This window comes from Echinops telfairi, unplaced genomic scaffold (genome assembly GCF_000313985.2).
Source record: "Echinops telfairi isolate 266 unplaced genomic scaffold, ASM31398v2 ScPeMD7_7475;HRSCAF=8513, whole genome shotgun sequence".
NCBI lineage: Eukaryota > Metazoa > Chordata > Mammalia > Afrosoricida > Tenrecidae > Echinops > Echinops telfairi.
The window spans coordinates 20,136,362-20,149,828 of NW_022111379.1; the positions used below are offsets into that span (position 1 = coordinate 20,136,362).

At 48.6% G+C, this 13,467-nt stretch overlaps 1 protein-coding gene across 1 annotated transcript in view; it reads right to left on the reverse strand.

Annotated features, from left to right (window-relative positions):
- The window catches only part of LHCGR (luteinizing hormone/choriogonadotropin receptor), an 85,209-nt gene that overhangs the window by 13,328 nt on the left and 58,414 nt on the right, over positions 1–13,467 (reverse strand). The window contains exons 8-9 of the mRNA XM_045285685.1: positions 5,694–5,762; positions 1,308–1,382 (exon numbers count right to left, since the gene is read on the reverse strand). Coding sequence (XP_045141620.1) covers positions 1,308–1,382; positions 5,694–5,762 — 144 coding nt within the window. The remainder of the gene's footprint in view (positions 1–1,307; positions 1,383–5,693; positions 5,763–13,467) is intronic.

Genomic DNA, 13,467 nt, shown 5'->3' on the forward strand with positions numbered 1-13,467 from the left:
ACATGGCATCCACGGAGTCCCGAGTTGACAACAGGCAAGAGATGGGAGGTAGAGTGAAGGGTGACAGTGGTGCGAGGTAGGAAGTGGTCAGGGCATGAGGCTAGCAGGAGCTGGAGGAGCGAGAAGAACTGGTTCAGTCCACAGCCTCCCTTTTCAAAGTCCGTAGAGATGCCCTTAAGGTCCCACAGGACCCGGCTCTCTGCCACCTCTGTCCCGATGTTCTATGACGCTCCTCTCTGCTCACTCCCCAGGCTGCTGGTCTCACGACTGCTCTTCTAAGACACGAGGCAAGTGCCTGCCACAGGGCCTTTGCTCTTGCTGAATGGTCTTCCTGAGATACACACCTTGCTCCCTCACTTAGTTCAGGTGTCTGCTCGGATGACACTTTTCCAGGACAGTCTTCCCATACCATCTTCTTAAACATGTTATGCCCACTCTACTTCTCTGCCCTCAGCCAGCTGCCATTTTTACCTCGTTCACAGTCCTCCCTGGTTCTATGAAATCAGGGCTGTCTGTCTTTTCCTAGGCGCTGTGGTTCCCGGGATGTCTAACACAGTGCCTGACACACCTTGCCCGTCTAGAAAATATCTGTTGAATGGGCGAACTGGGCTATCCTGTTCACCATCTTTCCGTACTCTTCTCATTTTAAAGTGACCCACCAGCTGACTGCTTTTTCCGTTGCCTCCCCTGCCCGGCTACAAACTCTTGAAGGGGAGGACTTTTGCTCTTCACCGTCATTCTAGCAAGAGGGCTCGCTCAGGCGCCCTGAGTGGAGTGACCGCGATGTGGTGCCAGGTGCCTCTGCAGAGCGGGTGAGGCAGCCACCCAGTTAGAGCCGAGTGTCTGGCCCCGAAGTCCCACTGCAGCTGCTTAGTCAGAAGGCTAGGGTTTCCGTGTTCTCTCCACCCCCACGCCACCCCCAGCTCTCTCAAGTGTCGTCACACTGTTGGTATTGGGCGCCATTGAGTGGGACCCTACAGCGGCTCTATGCACAACAGAAGGAAACACTGCCCAGCCCTGTGCCAGCCTCACAATGGCTGCTCTGGTTGAGGGCCCTGTGGCAGCCTGGTGTCGAGCCATCTCAGCGAGGGCTTCCTCGTTTTCGCCACCCCTCTACTTTACCACGATGTTCCCATGAACTGAGGGGACCTGGCTGTCCTCTCGCAATTCCAGAGAGCCCTGTCCAGCCAAAGGCCGGTGGCCAGTCTGCTCGCTGGTCTTGGGCTCCCGTGAGGGGTGTCATCAAGCAGCGCTCCATCCTGGCGCTTTTCCGCTGCAGAGGCCAGGCTGCCGCTTGCTCTACTCACAAGATGTTGGGCCCCGTGGCTCCCCGGAAGGCTGCGCTGTGCATCTTGGCCAGGTGGACGTTTTCCTTGAGCTCCCTGCGGAGAAAGACAGCTTCCTTAGTGGGTTCCCACCTGTACTAGCGCAAAGCATCCTCGCTCTGCCCGCACACAAGCGTTGGGTCAACCTGTGGGGGGTGCAGGGCTAGCAGAAGAAAGGGGGGCACGTGACTCTGGGAAAGTGGAGCTAAGTTGAGCAATGACTAGTGAGCCCAGCATCCCTTTTCCTCTGCAATCTCCCCCTCTCCGTTGGTGGGGGTCTCGGCATCTTCACCTTCCTCTCCTGGATCCATTCAGGGTTTACCATCAGTTAAAGCCCCTGTGCTTCCTCTCACAAAGGTGCTTCCCACCCCACCCTCTCAGTGAGAAAGGAAAGCTTGATCCCTGCTCCGAGGGCTCCTCAGCCCCGGCCAGGGGCAGCCCTATTGACCCTGTCAGAGCCCAGGCGACTCCACGGCCCACCAGGTGAGGAAATGGTGGGTGACCGTTAGAGGCATATATTTGGCCACTGACCTCTTTCCCTTGACATTGTATAGCCTTTGCTTTCCCCTTTTCCTGAGCCCTGTGCCGACTTTAAAGCTGGGTTTCAAGGTTATCTGGCCTCACCCCATGGCCATCGGGCTGCCCCACTCAAGGGGACCTTGTGAACGGGCCCCCAGGAGGTGGGAGGGTGGTCCGAGTGTCAGCCTGTGCAGTTGCACCTGGCAGCCCCACTTCACTTCACAGCTGTTATCTGGGTCTCCTTGAAATGGACAGAGGTCCTGACCATGTGGAGGTCGTTCCTCCTTACAAAATTTCACTATTTCCTACCAGGAGACTAACTGCTCTTCAAACCACAAAAAAAGAAACAAAACCCTAACAAACCACATCCACCACCTTCTAGTTGATTCTGGCTCCCTGTGACCCTACAGGACGGAGTAGAACTGCCCCGTAGGAGCTCCGAGCCTGTAAATCTTTCTGGACGCAAAGCGCCACGTCCATCTCCCAAGGAGCAGTTGGAGGCTTGGAACCAGGACCCTCCAGTTCGTGGCCAGGTGCTGTACGCATGGTGCCCCTAGGGCTCCTACACTTCCTGCAATGGTGACCTGTGTGTGTTGGCTTCTGGTTTCCTTGGTGCTGACTCACATACAGCAGTGGTCCTCAAGCCTGGCTGACACGAGGACCACCCGCGGAGCCTCAAAAAAGACCAGATGCCCGGGTCTCACTGAGTCCGGATTTAATGGGCCAACAGATGGCCCTAAAGGGCAGCCAGAGCTGCAAACACGGGTATGCACCAGACCAGGCTTGGAGCCCAAGGAAATTGGCATAAGCCAGGACTTCAGATCAAATACCAGTAGGCAAAAGAAAGTTGGCTCTTGGATTTTGGAATCGGGTCTTGGCATTTTCCCCCCACAACACCCACGTGTGATGCCACTGCTCAGGTAGGTGGGGTGTTCCTCTGGGTAGTTCAGCCACGAGTGGTCAGGAGCTCGGACCGGGAAAGGTCAAGCTGGTGGGGCAGAAACTGAGAAACTGCAACTGGGCAAGAGCGAGCTCCTCCTCCACGTGGCCAACATTGGAGGGTGGAGGGGCTTCCTGCTTGTAGTTGTGCCTTTCAGGCATCTTCCTCTCCTATGGCTTCTAGAGTTGTTTTAAAATAATAGTATGTGGGAGTATGTAAATATTTACAAAGAAAATAAATGGGGCCTCCTCAAAGTTATCTCTTTCACAATATTGCCAGCATGCTCTTGCTTTTAAATATGCATCTCTCAGTGGGCAAGAACATGCATATCTGATTAGGCAAGTGCCTGGTATTCCGGGTGCCCGGCTGTCTGTCTTGTGTATGTGCTCACCACCAGGTAAGTGTACTGTGGGAACAAGGGCGGAGGGCCACTGCTCTCCAGACCAGGCGAGAAGCCAGGGGCAGGGACAGCAGTACCACCTTAGGCTTTCCCTTTGCCTGGCTCACCCTTGTCCTGCAGGGCAGCCTGCTCCCAGAGGGAGAGCTCTCTGCAAGCCCAGGCCTTACTCTAGGTGGACCAGAGAGCTAGGAGAGGAGTCCTTGGGCTCAGGCTGCCAGCCTTCCTTGGGGCACTTTGTTCCTACCACAGAAGGGTTATGACCTCAATGAGCATGCTGGAAAACCCTGGAGAGTAAGCACATCCGTTGCTGGTGTGAAGATTTCAAGCCTGGGGACCTGTGATTGTTACATAATCTGTTGTCAAGTTGAGACTTAAGAGTGAAGGGGTGGAGTTTAGCCTGTCAATCAGGTCACAGCTTGATGACCTCATTTGGAGGTGCTAAGGAGATAAATAACTTATTGAGAAGACACATGGAGCTATGCTAGAGCCCGGGAGCTGAAGGAGCCACACGGAGACCACTGCCAGTACTAAGATGCTTCCATTGCCCCTGGATCCACCCACTGGCCTGTGATCTTCCTGCATTCGGCATCATTGCATGTGTTGCATGAGTCTGAAGAGGAATTTATAGACTGGTATTGGACATATGGGCTAATATCAGACTTAGGGACTTGATTTGGACTGAGCTGGGATGGTTTCTCAGTAATTTGCTCTTGTACATAAAGCTCTTCCTTATACACATATGAGTGTCTATGAATTTGTTTCTCTAGTCTACCCAGACTGACACAGCAGCCCAATATGTAACCATAATGTAGCCACCAGGGCACCTCAGGGACATGGAAAAACAAAGCAACCAACCCATAGCCCCCCACTCCGCGCAAGATGCCTGGTTATTACCTGGCCTCCTCCCATCACTTTACATCTTCTTCACGGTCTTCCCGCTCAACTCCAAAGCCCACCTGCCATCTCAAAGCGGCAGGAGGCACAGCATCTCACTCCCTGGGTCGCTATTTGCCACATGCTGAGACTCGGCGCTGTCCCCCGGCCTTTTCAGCAGAATGCCCCATCAATCTCACATTGCCTCATCCCCCGGGAGGCATTGCCATTTTCTAGGAGATGAGGTTGTCCGAGTCCATTGCTGTTGAAAATCTAAATCAAGAGAAAATCCCCTTTCCCTCACTCCACGGGTCTTCCTCTTATCCTGGTTTGCTTTCATTGTGTTCAGTTATGGCTTGATGAACAAATAATCCCAGTAATGACCAGACCAAACTAACGGTTCACATCGCAGGACAGAGCATGCTACAGGTTCAACCAGAACCCTGCTCTTTCTGTATCCTGATGCCTATGCCAGAAAAAAAAAAAAGAAAAGAAGTAAATCCAATCCATCGATCAGATTGTCCTGGCCAAGAAAAGTAAATTCAATCAATCGATCACGTTTTCCACCCTCCAGGTGGAAGAGGCCCAGGCAGAACCACCTTCTGAAACCCAGTGAGAGAAGCCTCACACTCCGGCCAAAGCGCGCTGCGCTGGGGCACTCTGGGAAGGGCAGAGAAAGCCTTCCGGACCTGTGCAGGTCTCTGGGGGACAGCCAAAGTCTCTCTTTCCTGTCCTGCTTGAGGAAGCAGGGTGTTTGAGAACCTTGCTGGGCTTCTTCCATGCCATTATTCTGCCCAGGGGCATATCTCAGGAAGGTGTTTGAGACGGAGATGGATGTAGATGTTGTGCTGAACTTCTGCTTGTTGGTTTTGAACGCTACTTATTTCCTGCCCTTAGAATGCAAACCCCATACCAGGGACTCACTGAAAGGAGCCCTGGTGGCACAGTGTTTAAACACTCAGGTGCTAACCAAAAGGTCGGCAGTTTGAACCCCCCAGCTGCTCCACAGGAGACAGACTTGGGGGTTCGCTTCCATTGCTGGGCCACAGTCTGCTTGGAAACCCTCCAGGGCAGCGGTACTCTGTCTTGGAGCTTTGCTATGAGTTGGAATCCACTCGATGACCGTGAGTGAGAGAGTAAAAACACTGCGGATGTGGGGAGCTTCCATCCCCTGTGAAAACGAGCTGGAGGCTCCCCAAAGCTCCCCCAGATGGGGGTTCTCCAAGGGGAATTGTTGGCGCCGATGAAGGCTGGTCACTGGTGCTATGCGACATCTCTGCTGTCGGGCCAAGGAGAAGCATTTCTTTTCTGAACGTGGGCTGCCTCTACACCACCACCCACCTGAGTGAGGGGGCTGGAGAGGGAGGCTGTGGAATGGAGGAGGCGTAAAGGAGGGTGTTGAATATTTCAGCAAACTGTCGACTTCAATGTATTGAGGCTGCATCTGTCTTTGAAACCCGGCTGCTCTGGGGTTTCCAGCCAGTCAGTTGCTTAGTAACACGGGCGAAGCACCGGGGACTAGCCACTTGAAAGTTTATTTTCACCCTGAGTTAGTTGCTGAAGATGGAATGTGATCTGGTAGCCAGCGTAATGTTTCATTTTTATTCATGAGCTGGGGAAATAAGCACATACTTACAGCGAAATCAGCGTCGTCCCATTGAATGCATGGCTTTGTATTTCTTCAAATCCATTTCCATATAGTTTGCTGAAGGAGGGAGAGAGAGGGCTCAGGAGCAGGAAGGAGAGGGATGCAGCTGTTTGGCCGTATATATTCTCCCGCCGGTTGCGTTTATTGCTAAAATAATGACTGGCAGTCACAGTGTCGAGGTTTGTCACTCACCTTAGAGTCTAATGGCTTAGGGGTGGGAGATGAAGCTCTTACCTCCGTCTCCAACCCTGGCCCCTCCCCACCCCCCCCAATTTGTTAAGTGTGAATGCTTGACCGGCCATTCCTGGTATATGTGATGAGTTAATCCTCATCGCCATGCCCATTACTACACTGATAAGAAACCCAAGTCTCAGGGTGGTTATGCAGTTTGCTCCAGGCTAATCAGGAAGAAGACATCGACATTTCCCAACGGAGAGACTTTTTACAAAATACTGGCCGGCAACCCTCAACACTGTCAAGGTCAGCAGAAACCAAGGAATTCCGAGAAACTGCCACAATCCTAAGGACGCATGATTACTACATGGATTGTGGCAGTCTGGATGGGACCCCGGGATGCAGAAAGGACATTAGGGAAGGAGGGGAGAGACCTGAATAAAGTACAGCCCTTGCTGAATAATAGAGTATTGGTTTTTGCTCATTCATTAGGACGGTTATCCTGTTTCATCCAAGATCCTGACAGAGGCAACGGGGTAACGGGGAACTCTGGCCGTCTTTGTAATAATTCTATAAACTGATAATTGTTTTATAATAAACATTTGTTCAGAACATTAAAAAGCACAGATAATATTAACAATCACAAAAAAAAGGGGTTCAGGGGAAGCGTTGGGCTCTGAGGCCAGAGCTGTCTGCCTGATGTGTTAGCCTCATTTCCGCCTCCGGTGTCGGGGATGGTGGGCACAGAGACTCGGGGTGCCATAAAGCGGGGGGCTGCAGATGGGGCCAGTGCTGAGTCAGTCTTTCTCTCTTTCGGGTGAGGATGGGGTTTTTGCTGATGTTTAGTTTGGCTCCAGAATCAAGACAATTTCACTATGTATAAAATATTCCTTAAGACCTATTCGTGGTTAGTGAAACACTTGAGTAGGTGCAAGTACATTTAAAAAAAGACCTAGAACACAGCAACTAATAGAAGGTCTTAGAGTGTGTTGTATGTCGTTAAGAGAGTGAATTATGACATTTTCTTTCCTTTCTATATGTTACACACACATGCATTATGTAGATGTGCGTATGTATGTTTGTGTACTTCTGCCCTGAATAAGACACGAGAGACTCCATAGAACACAGACACTCAGGAAAGTTAGAGCCACAAGGTTGTTGGAGAGGATCAGGCCCCTCTTTGTCCCATTCATTTTAAACAGGTGGGAACAGGCCCAGAGAGGAGAGTGACCACTGAGGCTGATGGGGCAGAAAGAACCAGAGCACAATTGGTCTGGGGCCGTTTCCAGCACATTGACAATTCTGGCTGTTTTCATTTCCTCCCTCCGATTGCCATGTGGCCTCCCCACCCTCCTCCCGCTGGGCTGTGCTCAGGGTCATCTGAAAGTGGTCCTCCCTGCTCTTCCCTCCAGCCTTCCCTCCCTAGGCCCCTCCCTGGACTTGTTTTTCCATCATTGCTTTACCAGTAGCCGAGGCCCTTCAGGCAGCAGGTAGTCCTCAGGTTTCAGATGATAGGATAACTACTATTACTACCACCACTGCCACTGCCGTCGCTATCAATCTTTATGGGAACAGACAGCCTCATCTCTCTCCTGCAGAGTGGCTGGTGGGCTTGAACCTCAGACCTTGCTGTTGATAGTCCAACCCTTACCCGACGATGCCACCCGAGCTCTTTGGACAACCAGTACTTACTCTTTAATGCTAAGTACATTTGCCTTGACTTTGAAAGGGCTGAACCAACCCCCACTCACAACAGATTTTCCATCACCCTCACCTTGACCTGCTGCATGGGCAGCTTTGAAATCATTGAAAAGGCGCTGGTCATTTCTTGCACTGACCATCCACTGTCACCAGTTTGATTTCAACTTAGAGTAAACTGAGTTAACTGCGCATCGGATTTCCAAGGTGTGAATCGGTCCAGAAGCAGAGGGTTACATCTTTCTCCCATGGGCAAGCTGGTGGGTTCCTTTGCAGTACCATGGAGAGTTTAACCGTACACCACAGGAATCTTTGCTTATATTGGAGTAAGGATAAACTCTATGCGACTTCCACTTAACGATACACCTAGGAACAGATCTCTTTTGTAACCCAGGAACTGTCGATATTATATTTCACTTGTTTGTGACCTAATCCTTTCAGCAGAATGTAAGCTTCTTGGGAGCAAGGATTTCACACTGTTTTGTTCACAGTGGAATCCCCAATATCTACAACAGTGTCTAGCATCTGGTAGGATTACAATAAATACATCTTCAATGAATAGACCAATTTCTTTGTATGTGTCATAGCTGAACAGGTGTAAAATCTATTGACTTAAATGAAAGCATTTTGCGCTCTCCCCTTTATTTTCATTTTAAAAAAAAGAAAAAAACGTATTTGTATGAATTTTTCAGGTGTAATGATGGAAGTCCCAAGTAAGAAAGGGTGGTGGTGCAACAGCAACTTAAGTTCCTTGTATCTGGGAAGACCCCTGCCTTCCCATGCTGGGTTGCTGGCAGCTGCATGCCCAGGCTAGGGGAGGACTGGGGATGTGTCTTGGGAAGTAATTCTTAGTCCCAGGCTTTGGCCTGTGAACCACAAGGCCAGCACTTCGAACCAGCCAGCTGTTCCACCAGAGAAAGATGAGGCTTTCTGCTTTTGTAAAGACGACAGTCCTGGAAACGCACAGGGCAGTTCTGCTCTGTCCCCGAGGGCCACTTTGAGTCACAGTGGTCTTGATGGCAGTGGGGTTGGCTTTGGCTCGGCTGCAGATGACTCTTGCTAGCAGTTTCCCTCCAACAATGACAGCAAAGTTAGTTCGTGCAAGAAAGTCTTGTCTTTCTCCCGAGGAGCTGGCTGGTGCTTTCAAACGGCTGACCTTGTGGTCAGCCGTCCTACTAATGGCCGCTGTGCCAGCAGGTCTCCTTTAAGTTTCCCTAGACGTTGCTAAAGAAAATGAGCACTAACTTTTACCTTATGGTGTGCTTGTGTGTGTGGGATGCGGGTGGTCACCTTCAGTCAACCAACTGTGTATCTAAGAGAACCCGCAACACTGAAGGGTTCTGAGGGCAAACTATTGAAGGATGTCGGAAGCTTCCAGAGATGAGTCACTGTACCCAAAATAATTGGTTGACATTCAGCGATTCCAAGAGGTGGAACATAATCAAGATCTGATCCATGACATTGAAGGAAGAAGTCCAAGTTGCACCGAAGACCTTAGGAAAAAACAAGGTTCTAGGAAATGACAAAACACCACAGGAAATGTTCTAACAAACTGATGCAGGGCCAGAAGTACTTGCTCATCTATGCTAGGAAATCTGGAAGACAGTTGCTTGGTCTACTGGCTGGAGAGATACATATCTGTGTCCATTCTAAAGAAGGGTGACTCATCTAATGCATAAATTATTGAACAATATCACATGCAAGCAACATTGTACTGAAGATAATTAAGAAATGGTTGTAGCAGTGTAGGGAGCTGCAGACAGGGAGCGGCCCCAAATTTAAATTGTACCCAGAAGAGGACAAAGAATAAGGAATGCATCTTGGTTGAAAGCAGAGAATACCAGAAACATGTTTACTTGTGTTTTATTGACTATGCAAACACATTCAACTGTGGGGACCAAAGCAAACGTTGGATAACATTGGGAAGAATGAGAATTCCAGAACACTTCCTTGGGCTCCTACAGAACCAAGGGGATACTTCCTGGTTCCAATCAGGAAAGATGTGTGTCAGGGTGGTATCTTTTCATCATACTAATTCAATGTACACGCTGCGTGAATAATCCACGAAACTAGACTGGGCGAAGAACTGGGCATCCAGATCGGAAGGAAGATTACTATGACAGGTAGAAAGCTTCCCTTTGACATGTAGATGATACACCCTGGCCTGCTTAATGTGAAGAGGACTTAAAGCATGTACTAATGACAATTAAAGACTGCAGCCTTCAGTACGGATGAGAACGCAATCCAAGGAAAAGAAAACTCACCACATCTAGACCAATAAACAACATCATGGTTGTGGAGAAAAGAGAGAAGGTGCTAAGGATCTCCTTTGACTTGAGGTTGTCATCAGTGCTCATGAAGAAGTAGTCAAAAAATCAAATGATGGGTAGCATTGGGAAATGTGCTGCTGAAGCCCTCTTGAAAGTGTTAATGAGCAAGGATGTCACTTTGAGCCAAGTGAACACCAGAGCCAAGCCATGGTTATTTTTAATCACGTCAGATGCATGTGAAAGCTGGACAAATTATATGGAGACTTCCTAGTAACTGGTGGTTTTGAGTTCTAGTGTTGGCGGAGAATAGTGAATACACCAGGGACAGTAAGAACCACAAATTTGTTTTGGACGAAGTACATCCAGAATGCTTCTTAGAAGAGAGGATGCCAGGACTTTGTCTCATGTACTTCAGACATGCTATCAGGAGAGACCAGTCCCTGGAAAAGGACATCATGGTTGGTCAAGTAGAGGGTCAGTGAAGAAGAAAAATATTCTTGATGATATGATTGGCACAGTGGCTCAAAGAGTGGTCTCAAACACAACAATTATGGAGTTGACACAGGACTGGGCAGCGTTTTGTTCTTTTCTCCATGGGATTGCTATGGGTTGGAACCAATTTGATAATATCTAACACCATCACCACCACCATCAGTAACAACAAAGTCTATTCATTAGATTGAGTCCAAAGAGAGCAAGGGCGTATTTAATTCATATACTAAACTTGAGTACCTGGAGGAGCTGGTCAACACAGAGTGAGAAAAAGCCTGACCTCTTGTGGGAGGGACACTCTGCTGGACTCTCCTGCTATTACATGCTTTCTTCTGTCTCTAGAGCCAGGGTAGGAAACCTCGGCCTGTGGGCCATCTAATGCCCATAAAACCATCAATACCAGGTCACATCTCATGCCACCAAAGAAAAGCAGTTCCAGCCATCATATTCGAAACCAAACTCACTGCCATTGAGTCAATTCTGACTGATAGCGACCCTACAGGACAGGGTAGAGCTGCCCCTGTGAGTTTCCTACATTGTAACTGTTTATGAGAGTAGAAAACCTTGTCTTGGTCTTTTGGAGTGGCTGGTGGTTTTGAACTGCTGACCTTGTGGTTAACAGCCTAACCTGTAGCCCCCTACACCATCAGGGCTCTGAGCCACCACATTAGGGGTTTGTTAATAATATATTTAACCAAATATAGCTGGATAATTTTGTATGGCCCTTGAATGATGCTATAAATATCCAAATGACCCTTGTCAGAAAAATGGTTCCCCTCCCACATCCCTCAACATATCCTCCATCTAGATCAGTGGTTCTCAACCCGTGGGTCACGATCCCTTTGGGGATCGAATGACTCTTTCACAGGGGTTGCCTGATTCATAACAGTTGTAAAATTACAGTTGTGAAGTAGCAACAAAAATAATTTTATGGTTTGGGGCGGTCACCACAACGTGAGGAACTGTATTAAAGGTTCACAGCATGAGGAAGTTTGAGAACCACTGCTCTGGAGCATCTTAAATATATTCTTCTTCAATTCCTGGACACCATTTTTTCAAGATTTTCCCTTCCATTTTGTATTATAGAACCTGATAGGTACATGGTTGTGGTAGTTACATAATCTGTTCTCAATTTGAGGATTACAAGTGAGGGGGTGGAGTTTAGCTTGTCAATCAGGTTGGAGCTTGATGACCTCATTTGGAGGCAGGAAGGAGATAAATAGCTCGTTGGAGGTGGGACACAGGCTCACTCCCTGGGAGATGTTGCAGCTGACAAGACACATAGAACTACACTAGTGCCCTGAGCTGGAGGAGCCACATGGAGACCCGCCAGTGCCGAGATGCTTCCACTGCCACTGGATCCACAAGACTTCCCACGCGCTGGTATGTGATCATCCTGCATTTGGCATAATTGCATATGTTTTGTGAGTCTGAAGAGGAATTTATAGATTGGTATTGGACGTATGGGCTAATACTGGACTTATGGACTTGGTCTGGACTGGGCTGGGATGATGTCTCTATATTCACTTGCTCTTGCATGTAAAGCATTTTCTTATACACACACGAGTGCCTCTATGAATTTGTTTCTCCACACTAACACAGTGGTTTAGGTCTGTTGTCTTGCCTAATTATATGCAATCTCCTTACTTTCTTAGCAGCTCAATATTATTGGATTTTTCATTTTTTATTTTATACTTGGAATCTCATTCTTGGACAGCCTCCTGTCATTCGGGAGGTTGAATTTCCTCAAAGCAATCTGTGTTAGATGGAAGAATCATACCGTCTTTTCCCTGAACTTCTTTGGAGTCTGTTTTTTTAGAGTTTAGTATTTATCAAAGTTTTCTCCTCCATCCACCAAATCAGTATCACCTGGAATTTCTTGTTAAAATGCAGCCACAGACCTACTGAATCTGAATATAGTAGTCGTGGCACCAGGAATGTGCAGGTTTACAAAGGAAATCTCAGATGAGCTTAGGGAGTACCAGTATGGGGGCCAGTTAGAAGCATTTTTTCATCATGCAGGTCAGATGGTCAATTGGTCATCATTAAGTGGCCTGCAGCCCTCTGACTATGGCAGAAGGACAGATTTCCCATTTTAAGCCCTCTACAGAATTTCCCTGCAATGTCTGTCAGTCTGTCACACTGTGGTGGCTGATGTGCTGCTGTGATGCTGGAAGCTATGTCACTGGTAATTCAAATGCCAGCGGAGTCACCCAAAGTGAGCAGGCTTCAGTGGGGCTTCCAGACTCAGAACAACATCAAGGGAGGAATTGGCTGCCCACTCTGGACGAAGTAGCCCCTGAAAACATTAATGCATACCTTTGGAACCTTGTCTGATACTTGTCGGACACAGTGGCGGAGCCCGGGCCCCTCAGGGTGGAGGGGGTTGGAGGGCATGCAAACCGTGAAGACTGAGGAAGGAGCAGCTTTCTCTGAGGGCAGCTGGTCATGGCCATGTGAGTGGGGGGAAGCTTGTGGGAGTGGAGACTTTGGGACCTTCATTTGCATTTGGGGCGTGACTCAAGGTCAGCAACAGCAGCAACAATCTGCTAATGACTTGAACGTAGAATGTGTGACTTTAAATCTAGGAAAGTTGGAGTTCAAAAATGAAATGGAATGCTAAAGGATCGATATATCAGACATTAGTGAGCTGGTAGTGGCCATGTTGAATCAGATAAGCATGATGTCTCTCTCTAGGGGCTGGTCCCTGCTGACGACATGTTCAAAAGATGTGCAATAAAGCATCACCATCCTCACTTCTAAGGAACATTTTGGCTGTACTTCTTCCAAGACAGATTTGTTTGTTCTATTGTCAGTCCATAGCGTATTTAATATTCTTCAACAACATTATAATTCAAAGGCATCAATTCTTTAGTCTTCCTTATTCACTGTCCAGCTTTCACATGCATATGAGGTGATGGTAAATACCATGCCTTGGGCCAGGGGAGCCTTACTTTGCAAGGAAACATCTTTGCTTAACACTTTATAGCAGCGATTCTCAACCTGTGGGTCGTGACCCCTTTGGAGGGGTCGAATGACCCTTTCACAGGAGTCACCCAATTCATAACAGTAGCAAAATGACAGTGATGAAGTAGCAACAAAAATAATTTTATGGTTGGGGGGGGTCA